The 15,410-nt window shown below is 47.7% G+C and overlaps 1 protein-coding gene across 2 annotated transcripts in view; it reads left to right on the top strand.

Moving 5' to 3' along the window:
* The window catches only part of TBC1D14 (TBC1 domain family member 14), a 118,885-nt gene that overhangs the window by 94,156 nt on the left and 9,319 nt on the right, over positions 1-15,410 (top strand). For both annotated transcript variants that reach the window (XR_012645328.1, XM_074992455.1), the window contains one exon: positions 397-506. Coding sequence is in view for 1 of the 2 variants with exons in the window: in XM_074992455.1 (XP_074848556.1) it covers positions 397-506 (110 nt within the window). In the remaining variant the exon portion in view is untranslated. The remainder of the gene's footprint in view (positions 1-396; positions 507-15,410) is intronic.

Below are 15,410 nucleotides of genomic sequence, written 5' to 3'. Positions count from 1 at the left end.
TGGAAGGAATTTGTTCAGTTTAAGGTGATGATGATAATGATAACTTAGGAGTGCTTTCTGTTTATGCAGTGACAGCAATCTTCCCCAGAGTTCAGGTGCAGTAGTCAGTAAATTTGGTTATTTCAGCTGCTGGCATTTTTCTTCTCAAAAGGAAGCTGTTCAAGAGCCAAATAAATTATTTCTTCCATTGAACAGTTTTAGGAGGATTGAACTTGAACACACATGCACATGCAAGCATTTAAGTGTTTTTTATGAACATATGGCTACATCCTTTACAGTGTATAATTCATATTTTTAGTGCCTGTTTCAAGAAGTGGTCCTGAAATTAAGATCCTTGGAATTTCAATAGAAAAAATGATTAATACTTAACTAATTTTTCTTGGTTTTCCCCCCCAGATGCTAACCTATTTTGCAGCATTTGAGGTATTCTTTGAAGAAAATCTGCCAAAGTTATTTGCTCACTTCAAAAAAAATAATTTGACTCCTGACATCTATCTTATTGATTGGTAAGACTGTCAAAGTACTGTATATTTACAAATGTTACATACTGTTAGCATCATATAATAAAAATGAGTTCAGAAAATTTCTTAGGTGAGCATTTCTGTTGAATGATTTCAATAGGGAATTTTTGTTTCAAAACTCTCTAGTATTAAAAATATAGCGTTTAATGTTAAAATTGAAACAAATGCCTGTCCACACTATAAGTAGCAGCATTTTTCTGTGAGCAGTTTGTGAAGATTATTTCACCCTTTTATCATACTTATGTCTGAGTTGTCCATGTGCCAGTTTATTTCACAAAACAGGTGTGTCAGCAGAGTTTACACTTTTTTGTATCTACCACACATTGAATGCAGTCTGGGGGAAATCCGGTAGCTGTACCATAGTGTGTGAGTAGGTGATAAAGTGCCTGAGAAATAGATGTATATAGAGCAGCAGGGGGGTAGGTGTAGCAGAGGACTTTCTCCAGGGAGCAGGAAGGAAGGAGAACCAGACAAACGGGTTACACAGGGTTGGCTATATTTTGTTGTGCAATATAACTGTTTACAACAGAAAAAAATGTGCTGTCTTAGGCCTTTCTGTAATTGGTTTAGTTTGCAGTTATTAACCCAGTATTGACTGTTGTGTGTGAACACAAATTATGTTTGGAGTCAACTATACCGATAGTTGGTACAGACTGGTCAAAGTTGAAGTATAGACAAGGGCATAGTGTTTTAGTTAGGAGAGAACAAAAGAGTATCTTTCAGTTTCTGGCAGTTGAAATGTGAATTTGTCTTATTCAGAGTGAGGAGAGGAGTTGGATTTGAATTTCTGAGTATGATGCTGCTACTGGTATTTTGGTAGCATGTTGATTTCGGAACTGTAAGGAGTTTGTGAATTTAAATTTGGATGCAGCCGAAATTTCATTAATGGCTGATCAAGCAAGATTTCAGTCATTTGTATTGGTAGATAGTTCAGGATCAGAATGCAGTATTTTAATATTAAACTGATTCAGTTTAAAAATGATTAATCAGTGTGTGCTGTTACAGCTTCTCAAATTTAATTTTCATTAAAAAATGTTCATCCACATTACCTCCTTTAGTAACAGAGAGGAGGCCGTGCTAGTCTATACACTATCAAAACAAAAAGCAGTCAAGTGGCACTTTAAAGACTAGCAAAATAGTTTATTAGGTGAGCTTTCGTGGGACAGACCCACTTCTTCAGACCACAGTCAGACCAGAACAGACTCAATATTTAAGGCACAGAGAACTAAAAACAGTAAGCAAGGAGGACAAATCAGAAAAAGATAATCAAGGTGAGCAAATCAGAGAGTGGAGGGGTGGGAGGCGAAGGTCAAGGATTAGATTGAGCCAAATCTAAATCCAGATTTAAATTGTGATGGGAACTTTGAGTCACTATAGGGGCTCGTCTGCATACTTGGCTCAATCTAATTCTTGACCTTCCCCCCCACCCCTCCACTCTCTGATTTGCTCACCTTGATTATCTTTTTCTGATTTGTCCTCCTTGCTTACTGTTTTTAGTTCTCTGTGCCTTAAATATTGAGTCCGTTCTGGTCTGACTGTGGTCTGAAGAAGTGGGTCTGTCCCACGAAAGCTCACCTAATAAACTATTTTGCTAGTCTTTAAAGTGCCACTTGACTGCTTTTTGTTTTGATTACTTCTTTTAGTATAAGTGGAGGCACCTTATTGTGTTTCTTCTTCCTAAACTACCTATGCAGCCCCAGGGTCTTGGCATTTGGCACACCAGCTGCAGCAAATCCATACATGCATTATATGCAGGAGACTTCCTCAGATTAGTACTACTGCTAAGTAACCTAGACGGGTTTGTATTATCGGGTTTTTTTTGCTCTGACTTGGTTGGATAAACTCACTAAGAGAAAGATCACAACTGTATTACAATTCAAATATGGTCGGATTCCATACAGAAGTCTCTGCCAATGGTTAAATCTATTGTACATTTCAGCCTTCACCATACCTTTGAGTTGATTTGTGGTTGAAATATGCATTGGTGCTTAATGGTTCAGACTATTGAAATGGTAAATGAATTTGGGTGCCTCCATTTTTGAAGTGGCCAAATGGAGTCGCCCCTTAGAAGGGATCTGATTTTTTTTTAAAAAGTGTTGAGTACCTGTCCTCTGAAAATCATCTACTTTAAGGTATTTAATTTTCAATGCCCCCAAACTTAGGCACCTCAAATATAAGTATTACCTCTTATGTAGTGCTTTTTATCAATAGATCTCAAAATACTTTTGGCTTACATGTATTTATGCTCCCCACTCTCCTGTAAAGTAGGGAAGTGTTATATCCATTTCACAGATGACCAGTCATTTTTTGAAAACTGTGACTACAAAACTACAAATAGCATGAATATAATAGTCTGTACACTCATCCCTCATTAAATGAGTACTTCACTTACGAGTACTCGCTTAAACGAGGGACACATTTACTTACCTTAGTTCACTCTAAGTGAACTCCCCCCCCGCTAATACGAGGATAATCCCCTCCCCATGGCTCTAACCTGCCCTAGTCTGATCCCCACAGCAGCCTAACCCCCCATACCTCAGCCGGCCCTGTGGCAGCCTGACCCACCCCCCACCAGCCCCACGGCAGCCTGACACCCCTGCAGTGCCTACCCACAGCAGCCTGATCCCCTCCCTAGCCGCCGGCCCTGCAGACCAGCTCTGCAGCAGCCTAACCCCCCGCCAGCCCTGAAACACCTAGCTGTGGCAGCCTGACCTCCTCCCGAGCCACTGGCCCCGCAGACCAGCCCTGCAGCAGCAGCCTGATCCCCGCCTCTGCCAGCCCCAGGGCAGCCTGACCCTCACACCTCTGCTGGCCCCATGGCAGCCTGACCCCCTCCCCAGCTGCCAGCCCTGCAGACCAGCCCCGTGGCAGCCTGACCCCTGTGCCGGCCCCAGCTTGCGGCAGTCTCACCCCCACCTCCGCTCCCTGTCAGCCCAGTAGATCTAACCCACCATGGCCTGACTCCCCCACCCCAACCACACACCCAACCCTCAGCAGCCTGAACCCCCCACCCACCCCAGAGTCCCAACCGGCCATCTGGTTTTAACCCTTCCTCCCTCCCACTCATGGCCCCAAACTACCCCTAGCCTTTAATCTTTTCCAACTCCCAGACCCAAGGTTCACTTGTCTTCCAAAAGCAGGGCCACCTGCTGTCACTCCTTTCCCGAGCTCTAGGAACCAATCAGAGACTTTTACATGTATTTTAATGAGAATTTAGTGTCCCTCTTTCAGGTTTTCGCCTATGAGCACAAAGTTGGGAACCAGTTGTGCTCGTAGAGTGAGGGATGAGTGTATTGAAATCTAGGCTTAATAGGTTAATGATCATAAAGAACTACAGTAAGGTCCAGAGTACACAAATCCAGAGTACACGACTTTGCTTTTCCGTGGCTGAGCCCCATTTTACACAGCTTCAGGTTGTGCAAAACTCACTTTAAGGAAATCTAAGAGCACCCTCCCCTTGCCTTCCCGGAGTGTCGCTAGGCACTGCCCTGCAAAGGTAGGAGGAAGACTTTTATCCTGCTTAGCTGCCTGCCCCTGTGGGCAGCCAGGCAGGCTAAAACCCCCTTCCCCCCGCTTCCCAGAGCGGCACGGCTTGACAGCTGCCCCAGTTCACCCGTTAAACCCCCTGCCAGCTCAACCTCCACTCCATGCATGTGACTGTCTGTCAGCCACCACCGGCATGCACAGAAGCTCTAACCCACCTGCCAGCTCAACCCACCCCTGCCCAATCGCTCCTCTGTCCTGCTCAGTGCCCCTCCGCCAATCCCCAGCTCACCCCAGCAGCATGCACTGGGCTGTAAGCCGCCAATGCACACTGCTGCAGGAGTATGAGGCTCTACCCCCTCAGCTCACGCGCTTCTACCCCGGTTCACCCCATTCAACCGCCCAACCCTCCTGTGGCCCCAGCTCACACCCCCCTGGCATGTGGGGCTTCCGTTTCAACCTACGTCTGGGGCTCCCAACCCCAACACGCACTCGTGCAGGGCTCTAGCTCCAACCCCCAACCACCATCCCTGCAGCCTCAGCTCCAACCCTCTGGCTGGGCTCAACCTCCACCCCAGCTGCCTTCATGCCCGGGCTCAACTTCACCCTCCCACCCCCTCTACAGCCTTAACTCACCACATGCTTAACCCCTTGCCCTGTCCCAGGGCCCCAACCCATCCCTCCCCTTCAGCCCTCCCCAACTTATGTGAAGTTCAAGGTACTTCGAGGAATTACTGTGGTTATCTGTTAATGTACCAACATTGTGCTAATATTGTACGGATGGGACAAATACTAAAATCAATCCCTATCCCACAATGCTTGCACAAGACATACAAGGAGACCCAAAAGAGAGTGCAAATGTAGGATATTCTGTTTTTGCCCTCTTCTTTAATGTAACATTGGAGGGGCAAAGCTGTGGTATAATTTGCGTGTGTATGGGGAAGACGACCTTTTGAGAGGGATTGCATTAAGGGAAGAATGAGGACACAATGAGTTCGGCCTGGGTGGTGTTCTATGCACAGGGATACCATGGAAGAAGTCATGAGTGTAAGAGTAGGAAGGTATAAAGGGAACAGTGAAGCCAGCAGAAATAAGGTGACGTGCACAAAAGCGTGGAAGCATCCTTGAAAAACTGAAGCAAGGGGAAAATGGGCCACTCAATTGAGAGCAGTCAAAGATGGTCAGATAGAGCAAGCACCATTCTTTTAGCAAATCTTTTTTGACACGCAAGAATGTTTGGGTGCCAGGATGGGTAGACGGGAAGAAGTTACAGTATTCAAGGCACAGGAGTTCATTACCCATCAAGTTTCAGAACCGATCCTTAAGGATTTGTGGAGCAAGTATCTTAGTTGATCTCAACTGTTGAGTTAAGTCATGTGGCAGGAAGTGGACTTAAAAATATCTAGGATCCAGGCTGTGAAGGTTTTGTAAATCTTAGCTAACACATTTCACTTGGCAAAAAAAAATTGGAACCCAGTACAGTCTCCAAAGTTCAAGTGTGATTTGCTACTTGTGAGAAATATACTTAAGTGGCAGACGGCCATATTTCTGTATGGTAGACCCCCGAGTTATGTGCTCCTGCACACCCTTGCATAAGTCAAATTTTGTGCAAGTCAGCGGGGAGCCAGGAACCAGGCTGCTGCCTGGTTCCTGACTCCCCTGGGTTTGCGGGAGCCGGGAACTTACTGGCACACAAGTGCTGGTCAGTTTCCTGGCTCCCCTCCACTCCTGCAAGCCCAGGGGAGCCAGGAGCCAGGCTGCTGTCTGTTTCCTGACTCCCTTGGGCTTGCAGGAGCCAAGAAACTTACCAGCGCTGGTTAGTTTCCTGGCTCCCAGAGTGGTGGGGAGCCAGGTGTGGCTTCTTCCTGGCTTCCCCCAGCTGGGGACTGGAGCAGGGAGCTAGAGCAGGGATTTTGACTTGCGCTTAATTCGTGTTAATGTGAGTTAAACGCAAGTTGAAATCACGCATATCAGGGGTTTACTATATAAGGTGAAGTTTTCAGGTAGCTACAGGTTCACTCCAAGTAGAGTATACAAATGTCTTTGGTAACAGTTGATGCAGACTGGTTCATGATATTAAGAGATAATGTGACACAAAAGAAAACTGGCAAGGTCTGCATCGAACAGGAGTTAAACCCACGTGAAAGAGAGCACTTCCTACTGATATAGGGGCTGCTAGAAGCAAATTCAAGGGCTTACATCCTTCTTTTAACATGTTCTGTAAATATTCATAATCTTCTAAAATAGAAATTATTTAAAAATATTTTATTTTTTGAGGATTTGTCCAATTCGTGTTTAAAGCATGCATTTGACATGAAGTTTGCAAGAGGGCAAGGTGGTTTATGAGTGGCAAGAACTGTGGATGGGGACTAGCTGTTTAAATCATTGTAGTTTAAAGCAAAATCTGTAAAATACTCATTAATTCCTTTAATGCTTTAAAATATTTTCATAAATGTCACACTTGTAACTATTTCAGTTGAAAGTCTCCTTTTGAAATGATTTTCTAAGACAGCCACTTTAGTAGAGAAATAAAGAGGGAAAATTACAACAGTAAAATCAAGTTAATCTCATTTCTCCATGTTTAATTCTTCCCCCTAAGGAACATCCTAGGGGATTAGAAAAGGCTTTAAAGTTTGCAGCTGTTTTAGCACCCCCTAGTGTCAACTAGTTATACTTGTCAATTTCAATAGACAGGAAATCAGAAACTGAAATGACTTCAATTCCAAATATTTTTCTCTGATTTTTCTTTTTTAACAGCAGCTGTCTGAAAGCTTTACAAGGACATTTTGTTTGTTTGTTTATATCTATATCTTTACCAATTTACAAGTTTTGTCTAACAAAATAACCACCCCTTTACCAAAGGGAAATAAACTAACTTTACAGTGCATCCAGGAACTTGGGTCAGGTTGGCTATGTCTGGGGGAGAGTGCTGAAGTAAGATTTTTTTGGAAAATGTTCATTTACCAGTAACCATTCCATTTTAAACATGTGGCTGTCGGCTCATACTTTCCCACTGATCTCACATGCTCTCTGATGACATTGGGGTAAAGAATCTCTCAGATAGCTAAATTTTGAACCATTTAGGATCTTTGGAGCCAAAAATGGGTTGACTTCACCTGGGTACTAATTAGAAGACATTGAGTGTAATGAAGCACTGCTCTTGTGTGTTGCTGCCAGGAAGTGCTATTTAATAAGTGGACAGACACTAACTTAAGCTCCAGAAATTGTCTCCAGTCGTAGCCCCGTGAGGTATGTCTACACTGCAACTGGGAGAGAGCCTCACAGCCCTGGTGGACAGACTTGCGCTAATGCAGATCATGCTAGCAAGTTGTTATGGAAACAGAGGCATGACTTAGCTACCCAAGCTCAAAGGTAGTAGTAGGGAGACCTTGCTTTGCAGCACAAGCCCATCTATTCAGGCTAGGAACCTCACTTCCAGCCGCACTATAGAGGTACCCATGGAGTTTGCACTGCAGTGGTCGAATGTTGCTGTTAGCAAGATCTGTAGCCAAAAGAAAAAATGTCCCCCTTTTCACTAAATGCAGGTGAAGTTAGTGCTTTTGACCACTAGAATCTGAGTATGCAAGAGCAGCAGAGGACTTCAGTGTGCCTCCTAACTGTGTGTCTGAATAACAAAAATGATGGGCGGCATGCTGCCTTCATTACAAAAGAGGTTGCCAATAGTCACTTATTACACAGAATGCCCATTATTTTTTCATCTCTGTACAAGATAGGGCAGCTGTTGAGTGCTACAAAAAGCAGCAAGAAGCACCCCTGGTGAATATAGTGAGTACTATTTATCCTCCATCAATAATAATATTGGGAGGTGGGGTCACGACCATATGCCAAGAGAACAGTCCCTAGTTTTTGAAATACATTTGGGCAGCCCTAATTTATCGGAGCCCATTTCACTGTCTTGTAGTTGATTCCATTCCCAAGAGTAGGACGCCTGACTGAGCCTCCACCATTGAGCCGCCTCCTTCATTCTTGAAGCTTGAAGCAGAAGTAACCCCTAACAATAATAATGTTAGGTATATTTTGAACTTCTTTTTTCAAAGACTTCTCTATTGCAATTAGAAGCTCCCAAATCAACTATATTAAAACAAGTAAGAAATAGAAATCCATTTACAGTTTTCTGTTATTTCCCCAGTGCCTAAATACTGCATCTGGGCATTATCTTTCTGAAAATTCTACTCATCAGATTATAGCAATGAACGTGAATTTATTAGGAGCTGTGAGCCCTTAGCGGCTAGCAAGGTTGTGGTTCAGTAACCAACAGAACTTCTGACTTAGACTGTTCTTTCTGTAGCCTTTTTCTGGCACGTTCATTCTGCACATGCAATTTGAACAATCTTTTGTCTGTAGTTGACACATTTGCCTCTCTCTACCTGTTCCCCGTTGCATGTCTTGCTACCTCTTTAAACTAAGAGTACCTTGAGTTGACTTCCCCCAAAATTCTCCCCACCCCCATTTTCTGTCACTGTTGAATACAACTATTCTGGTCAGTGAGGCCTGGACTCTGGATTTGATCTTCAGTGCCTCTTTCTCCCTTGGGCACATCGGAAGCTTGTAGATGCTTCCTGCGGAACATGAGTAAGATTCAATTTCAGCTGTGGTTGAAGCCCTCATGTGCCATCATGATTACTAGAACTGCTTCCTCTCTAGCCACCTCAACAACCATATTGCCCATTGCAGTCCCTATTCGAAATACATTATGTAAAGTAATCCTCTTAGCCTGTTGCTCTTCTGTTAAATTCTACCAACTGCTTCCCGTTTCTGTTGCATTAAGTTCAAGCTTCCTGTGATCACTCAAGATTAAACTCAGTGTCTCTACATTCTTATCTCATCACCAGAACTTTTCCACCCTCACGTTCACCATCTGTCAGTCATATTGCTCAGTTTACCTTTTCCCTGCAGTCATCACATCATCATCAAAGCCCTTCTAATCTTTCCCTACTCAAATCCCACCTGAAAAATCTACTTTTCTTCTTTGAGTGGTCCCTGTGGGTGCTCCACAGTAGGTGTCGGGCTTGCCTGGCGCCACCGATCGGAATTTTTCAAGCAGTTTCCACTGGATTGCGCGCGCACCGCTCCCTTGCGCACCCTCGGTCATGTGCGTGATCCGGTCCCCGCCAGTTCCTTCTCAACCGCCAATGGCTGCAGACGGAATCTGCTCCAGCTCTAAAGCCTGAGACAGGTAAGATAGTTGTTTTTACTTGTTAGCTTGTTGTTCTTACTATTATATTAAAAAAAAAAAAAACAAAAACAAAAAAAAAAACATACAAAATAGTAGGAGAGAAGAGGAACGGAGGGAAGAGGAGCAGACAAGGAAGGCTGGTTAAGCCGTCCGCTACCCTGAAGGCCGTGGATGTTATTTGGGTTGTAGAATGCACTGATTAGCGGCTAAGTACCCTATTAACAGTAAAGACTCACCGCAGTGTCTTCCTTGGGGTTTAAGAAGTGTGAGTCATGCCGCTAGGGTATGCTGGCCTCTGATGGGCATAGTAAGTGCATTCGCTCCCTGGGGGAGTCCCACGTTACCCAGAAGTGTTCGCACTGCGCTAAGCTTACAGCCAGGGCCAGGAAGGACAGAGAGATGAGGCTCAAAATGATCTTGTTTGATAAGGCCCTTCAGCCTGAGCCGCCGGAGCAGCCTCACACAGAAGGGCCCTCTGGGTTGCATAAAAGGAAGGCGGCTTCTTTGACCCCCTCTGTGCAAAAGAAGAGGAAACTCTCCCCGGCTCGATCCTTGCCAGCAGTTTCAGCGAGCAGGACGAGTGGAACGCAGAGTGCTGAGCTGCGGGCTGATGAAAGCAGCAGCGCAGTCACGCACGTGGCCGGGGCTGGGCCTCCGGCTATTCAGCAGTCGGCACTGAGGGTGTCACGGGCGCCAGCGCAGCAAGCACAGGAATCTGCGGCGCCGCCTCACGCGGCACCGGCTCTCACGTCGTTGATGGCTCAGGGGCACCCAGCACAGAGCCTAGCAGCACCAGAGGAAGCTACCCGCGCAGCACCGCTTGCGACGGTACCGAGCGTGGCACCGACAGCGGGGCCGAGATCTCCGGCACGGGAGGGGGCGGCACCCACCCTGCAGGGGCGGGGGAAAGCTAGAGCCAAAACCCAGCACGTCAGTCCATCTCCAGGCAGGGCTGCGATGCCATTATCACCCAGCGCCGCGCCCCCCGAGATACACACGCCGCGTCGCAGGGCGGCAACTCCACCGGCCTATTTCGGATGTCGCTCTCCATTCCTCCAACCACCTTCACCTTGGCTCAGGCCACCTTCACCCTTTTTGGGCATGGATCCCTATGAGTACTATCGCATACCAGCTTCACCATTATCAATGTCGTCACGGAGATCCCGCTCTCCCAGACATCATGGGTACACACTCCGATCGTGGTCCAGGTCTCCATCACCGGGCCCTTGTCCGTGTTGTTATGGCCGTCCTCATCATACTGAACACCGACATCGGAGGTCTAGATCTAGGGGCAGATCCTCTCCCACTCCTCGCCAAAACCCTCGTGTACACTCTCGCTCTGGGAGAGGAACGCAGCTGTCCCAGGGGGAATTAGGTCCAGAGTCCCGAGACTTTCCTTCACAGCCCATGAGGGAGCAAGCATGCCAGCGAACTTGGGAGCCAGAGGACTTGGGGGAGGTTTATCCTAGTGGCTCCTCCTCATCCTCCCCAGATGAGGCAATAGTCCCCGGGGATGTCTCCCCTCCAGATGACCTTAAACAATTCCAAGAGCTGTTCAAAAGAGTAGCATACACTCAGGATATTCAAATAGCAGAGGTGCAGGAGAAGCATCATAAACTCCTGAAAAATTTGAGACCCCCAGCTTCATCTAAAATCGCTATTCCACTGGACAAAGCCATTATGGAGTCAGCTACTAACATATGGCAGACTCCAACCTCTATTCCGCCTACGAATAAAAGGGCAGGTAAGAAATACTTCGTCCCAGCCAAGGGCATGGAATTCCTGTTTAGCCACCCACAGCCCAATTCTTTGGTGGTCGAATCGTCCCAGCAGAGGTCGAAGACGCCACAGTACAAATCAGGGGGGTCAGATAAAGATGCTAAGAAATTAGAGCTGTTCGGCAGGAAGGTCTACTCCTCCTCTACCTTATTACTGAGAATGGCAAACTACGCGGCACATTTATCAAACCATAACTTTGACTATTCTAGACTTACCTCTCTCCTGGATTCCCTCCCGGAGGACAAGAAGCCGGTGTTAAAGGTGATCGTCCAGGAGGGCTACGCGGCCTCGCGAACGGGAGTTCAGATTGCCCTGGATGTGGCGGACACAGTGGCACGCTCAACAGCTGCAGCAGTGGTAATGCGTAGGGAGTCCTGGCTCCAGACGTCTGGTATCCCCAGAGATCTACAGGCGAAGATCGTGGATCTTCCCTTTGACAAGCAAAAGCTATTTGCAGAATAAACTGACTCGGTCCTACACTCTAGCAAAGATTCGAGGGCCACACTTAGGACCTTGGATATCTACACTCCTCCATACAAGAAAAAGAAATTCTATCCTCAGCAAAGGCGCTACGCTTACCAACCACAATGCGCACAATATCGGCGAGGCTATGACCAAGGGCGCCATCAACAGCAGCAACAGTACAGGGCCCCCAGGTGACGTTCTCAACAAAGCCGTACACCCTCGGGGCAAGCCCAAAAACAGCAAGTTTGACGGGTATGTCGAGGACTGCCCTATCAACACCATCACTCGATGCCACTCTCACCTCATGTTCCATCATCGCCTCAAAGTGTTCCACTCCCAGTGGCAAAATATCACAACAGACAAATGGGTGCTAGAAATTATAGCCACGGGTTACACGATCCCCTTCCAGTCACTTCTACCGACGAAACCTCACACCCGGCCTGTACTCAGGGAACCTTCTCATGAGGCGAGGCTGAAGCAGGAGGTAGATCACCTCATGTTCATAGGGGCGGTGGAAGGAGTACGGGAACAATTCCAAGGGAAAGGTTTTTACTCACGCTACTTCCTAACAGAGAAGAAAACAGGAGGCTGGAGGCCGATTTTGGACCTTCGGGGCCTCAACAGATACTTGCGCAAGCAGCGCTTCCGGATGATTACAGTTGCCTCCATACTTACGGCACTGGACGATGGAGACTGGTTTGCAGCCCTCGAGTTACAAGACACTTACTTTCATATCATAATCCACCCGGCACACAGACGCTTCCTCTGCTTCACGGTTGGCGGGGAGCATTTCCAATACAGGGTTCTTCCGTTCGGCCTATGCTCGGCACCCAGAGTCTTTACCAAAACCCTGGCACTGGTATCAACTTACCTGCACAGGCAGGGCGTGTTTATTTTTCTATACCTGGACGACTGCCTACTGAAAGGGGCCTCAAAGGCAGAGGTCCTATGCATGATACGCATTACTGTGAACACCTTTACTTCGCTGGGCCTAGTTATCAGCCTTGCAAAGTCAAAGACCGAATCCACGCAAGATATAGAGTTGATAGGGGCGCACATAAACTCTATCGCATCGAGAGTATACCTGCCCGACGCCCGCTTCCGCACCATCAAATCCTTGGTGCAAGTCATGATGTACAGCCCCGCGGTGCCGATCCTAACATGCCTGCAACTGTTGGGGCACATGGCGGCCGCCACGTTTGTGGTACAGAATGCCAGGTTACACATGCGAAGCCTGCAGCATTGGCTGGCGAGCGTTTACAGACCGGCAGCCCATACTGTTCACAGGATAGTATCGCCCACGACGGAGGTACGGAAGTCACTCGCGTGGTGGGCAGGTCCCAAGAACCTGCTAGTGGGAGTCCACCAACCACAAATTTCCATTTTTCTTACAACCAATGCCTCCCACATAGGATGGGGAGCGCACATTGGCAGCAAGGTGATGCAAGGACTATGGTCCCCTGCGGAACAGACATTGCACATAAACATACTGGAGCTCAGAGCAGTGTTCAATGCGTGCAGACATTTTCAGAAATACCTGCACGGCAAAGTAGTCGGGATCAATACCGACAATACCGCCACCATGTTCTACATCAATTGACAAGGAGGGGCATGGTCCCGTGTGCTATGTGCAGAAGCAGTCCGATTGTGGAATTGGTGCGTTGCCAACAACATAACGTTGAAAGCCTCGTACTTGCTGGGTGCCCACAACGTGAAGGCAGATCAGATGAGCAGGCACTTTGCACACATGCACGAATGGCAGATCCGCTCCGACCTGCTGCAATGCATATGTTGCACCTGGGGGTTTCCCCAAGTTGATTTGTTTGCCACCCAGCTCAACAAGAAATGCCCTCAGTACTGCTCCAGGGCAGGAATAGGGCGGGAGTCCCTGGGGGATGCATTCATGATCTCATGGAAGGGCCCTCTACTCTACGTGTTTCCCCCCACAACACACATCCACAAGGTTCTGCAGAAAGCCAGAAGGGAGAGAGTTCGCATGATACTCATAGTTCCAACTTGGGACCGACAACAATGGTTTCCCTTGCTTCTGTGCATGACGGATCATACACCACTCCCCCTACCGGTAGCGCCGGACTTACTCACTCCGGCTCAGGGGTCCATAGTGCACCCGCACCCTCAGGGACTCCGCCTACAAGCATGGTTAATCCATGGCTCAGCACCTTAGAGAGCATGTGCACGGAGGGAGTAAGACAAGTCTTAGAGTGTAGCCGAAGGACCTCCGCCAGGAGGACTTACGAACAGAAATGTACACGCTTTACCACCTAGTGCTCTGCCAAACAGTTAGCTCCTCTGGACGTCCCTATAACTGTAATTCTGGAATACCTGCTGGACCTCAAACAAGACGGGCTCTCTCTATCCTCGCTAAAAGTCCACCTCGCAGCTAAATCAGCTTTTTGGCACAAAGAGGAAGGGCCCACCGTATTCACCCATCCTATTGTCGCAAGGTTCTTGAAGGTGCTGGTAAACCTGTACCCTCCTCGAAAACCGCTACCACCGTCGTGGAGTTTGGACGTGGTACTCCACACGCTATTGGGACCACCCTTCAAACCATTAGCCACGGTACTCCTCCGACTACTTACCATAAAAACGACCTTCCTTCTTGCGATTACATCAGCCCGCAGGGTGAGCGAGCTCGCAGCAGTGATGGCAACGCTGCCCTGCACAGTATTCTCAAAGGAGGCGGTGATCTTACGGTTACACCCAGCCTTCATTCCGAAAGTTTCCTCGGAGTTCCACATTAACGAACCAGTAGTATTACCCTCATTTTACCTGAAGCCTCACAGCTCCAGCAAGGAGGCACGCCTGCACCTCCTAGAGTGAGGAGGGCGTTGGTCTTTTACATAGGCAGAACAAAGCCCTTCCAGAAAACGGACAGGCTTCTGGTGTCTCTTGCTCCCAGGTTGAAAGGGGAAGGCCGCTCTTCCCAGAGAATTTCAAATCACATTGTGTCCTGTATGAAACTGTGCTACGAGCTTCGAAAGACCCCTTTGCTAGCCCCGTCCAGGGCTCACACTCCACCAGGGCGGTGGCGGCGGCGGCATCAACAGCCTTCTTCAAGGGAATCGCGTTGAAAGACATTTGCAGAGCGGCGACTTGGTCATCCTACGACACCTTCGCCAAGCATTATGCCCTGCATCGGGTGTTCGATGAGGATACCCGTCTGTCGACAGCAGTCCTCTCAAGGGCAAGCTGCACATGAATCGAGTACCCACCTCCTTACTTGGGGTTACTGCTGGCTAGTCACCTACTGTAGAGCACCCACAGGGACCACTCAAAGAAGAAAGAGAAGTTACTCACTTGTAGTAATGATGGTTCTTCGAGATGTGTCCCCGTGGGTGCTTCACTACCTGCCCATCCTCCCCACTTCGGATCTCTGTCTGGTGTTTTTCAGGAGCATCCGGGGCGGTTGGTCAAGGAACTGGCAGGGACCAGATCGCGCACATGGCCAAGGGCGCGCAAGGGAGCGGCGCGCATCGGCGCATGCGCGATCCAGTGGAAACTGCTAGAAGAATTCCAATCTGCTACTGTGGAGCACCCACGGGGACACATCTCGAAGAACCATCGTTACTACAAGTGAGTAACTTCTCTTTTCCCTGGGAGCTGGTACAGACTAAATAAACTGCCCTATTTCATTTGTCTGCTAAGAGAATTACAGGTTGAACCTCTCCAGATAGCAAGGATGCTAGGCTAACCAATGTTGACCCAGACAATTTGCCAAACCACAGGAGGTCTATATTTTCTAGCAGCAATATCAACACTTCCATTGTTTACTTGGCTCTTAGAAGACATTTAAGAATAAATTAGAGCTAACTAACAGCACAGAACGCTGAGAGTGAGGCCTGTTGGCGAAACAAACTTCATGGGACCACAGGAAAGTTGGCTACACCCATAAGTGGACACCTGGCAAACTCAAATCATGCTTGTCCACAGATGGTGCCATACTA

Source organism: Carettochelys insculpta, chromosome 4, assembly GCF_033958435.1.
Source record: "Carettochelys insculpta isolate YL-2023 chromosome 4, ASM3395843v1, whole genome shotgun sequence".
NCBI lineage: Eukaryota > Metazoa > Chordata > Testudines > Carettochelyidae > Carettochelys > Carettochelys insculpta.
The sequence above is the reverse complement of the archived record's forward strand: the minus strand, read 5'-3'. Positions and strand labels throughout refer to the sequence as shown.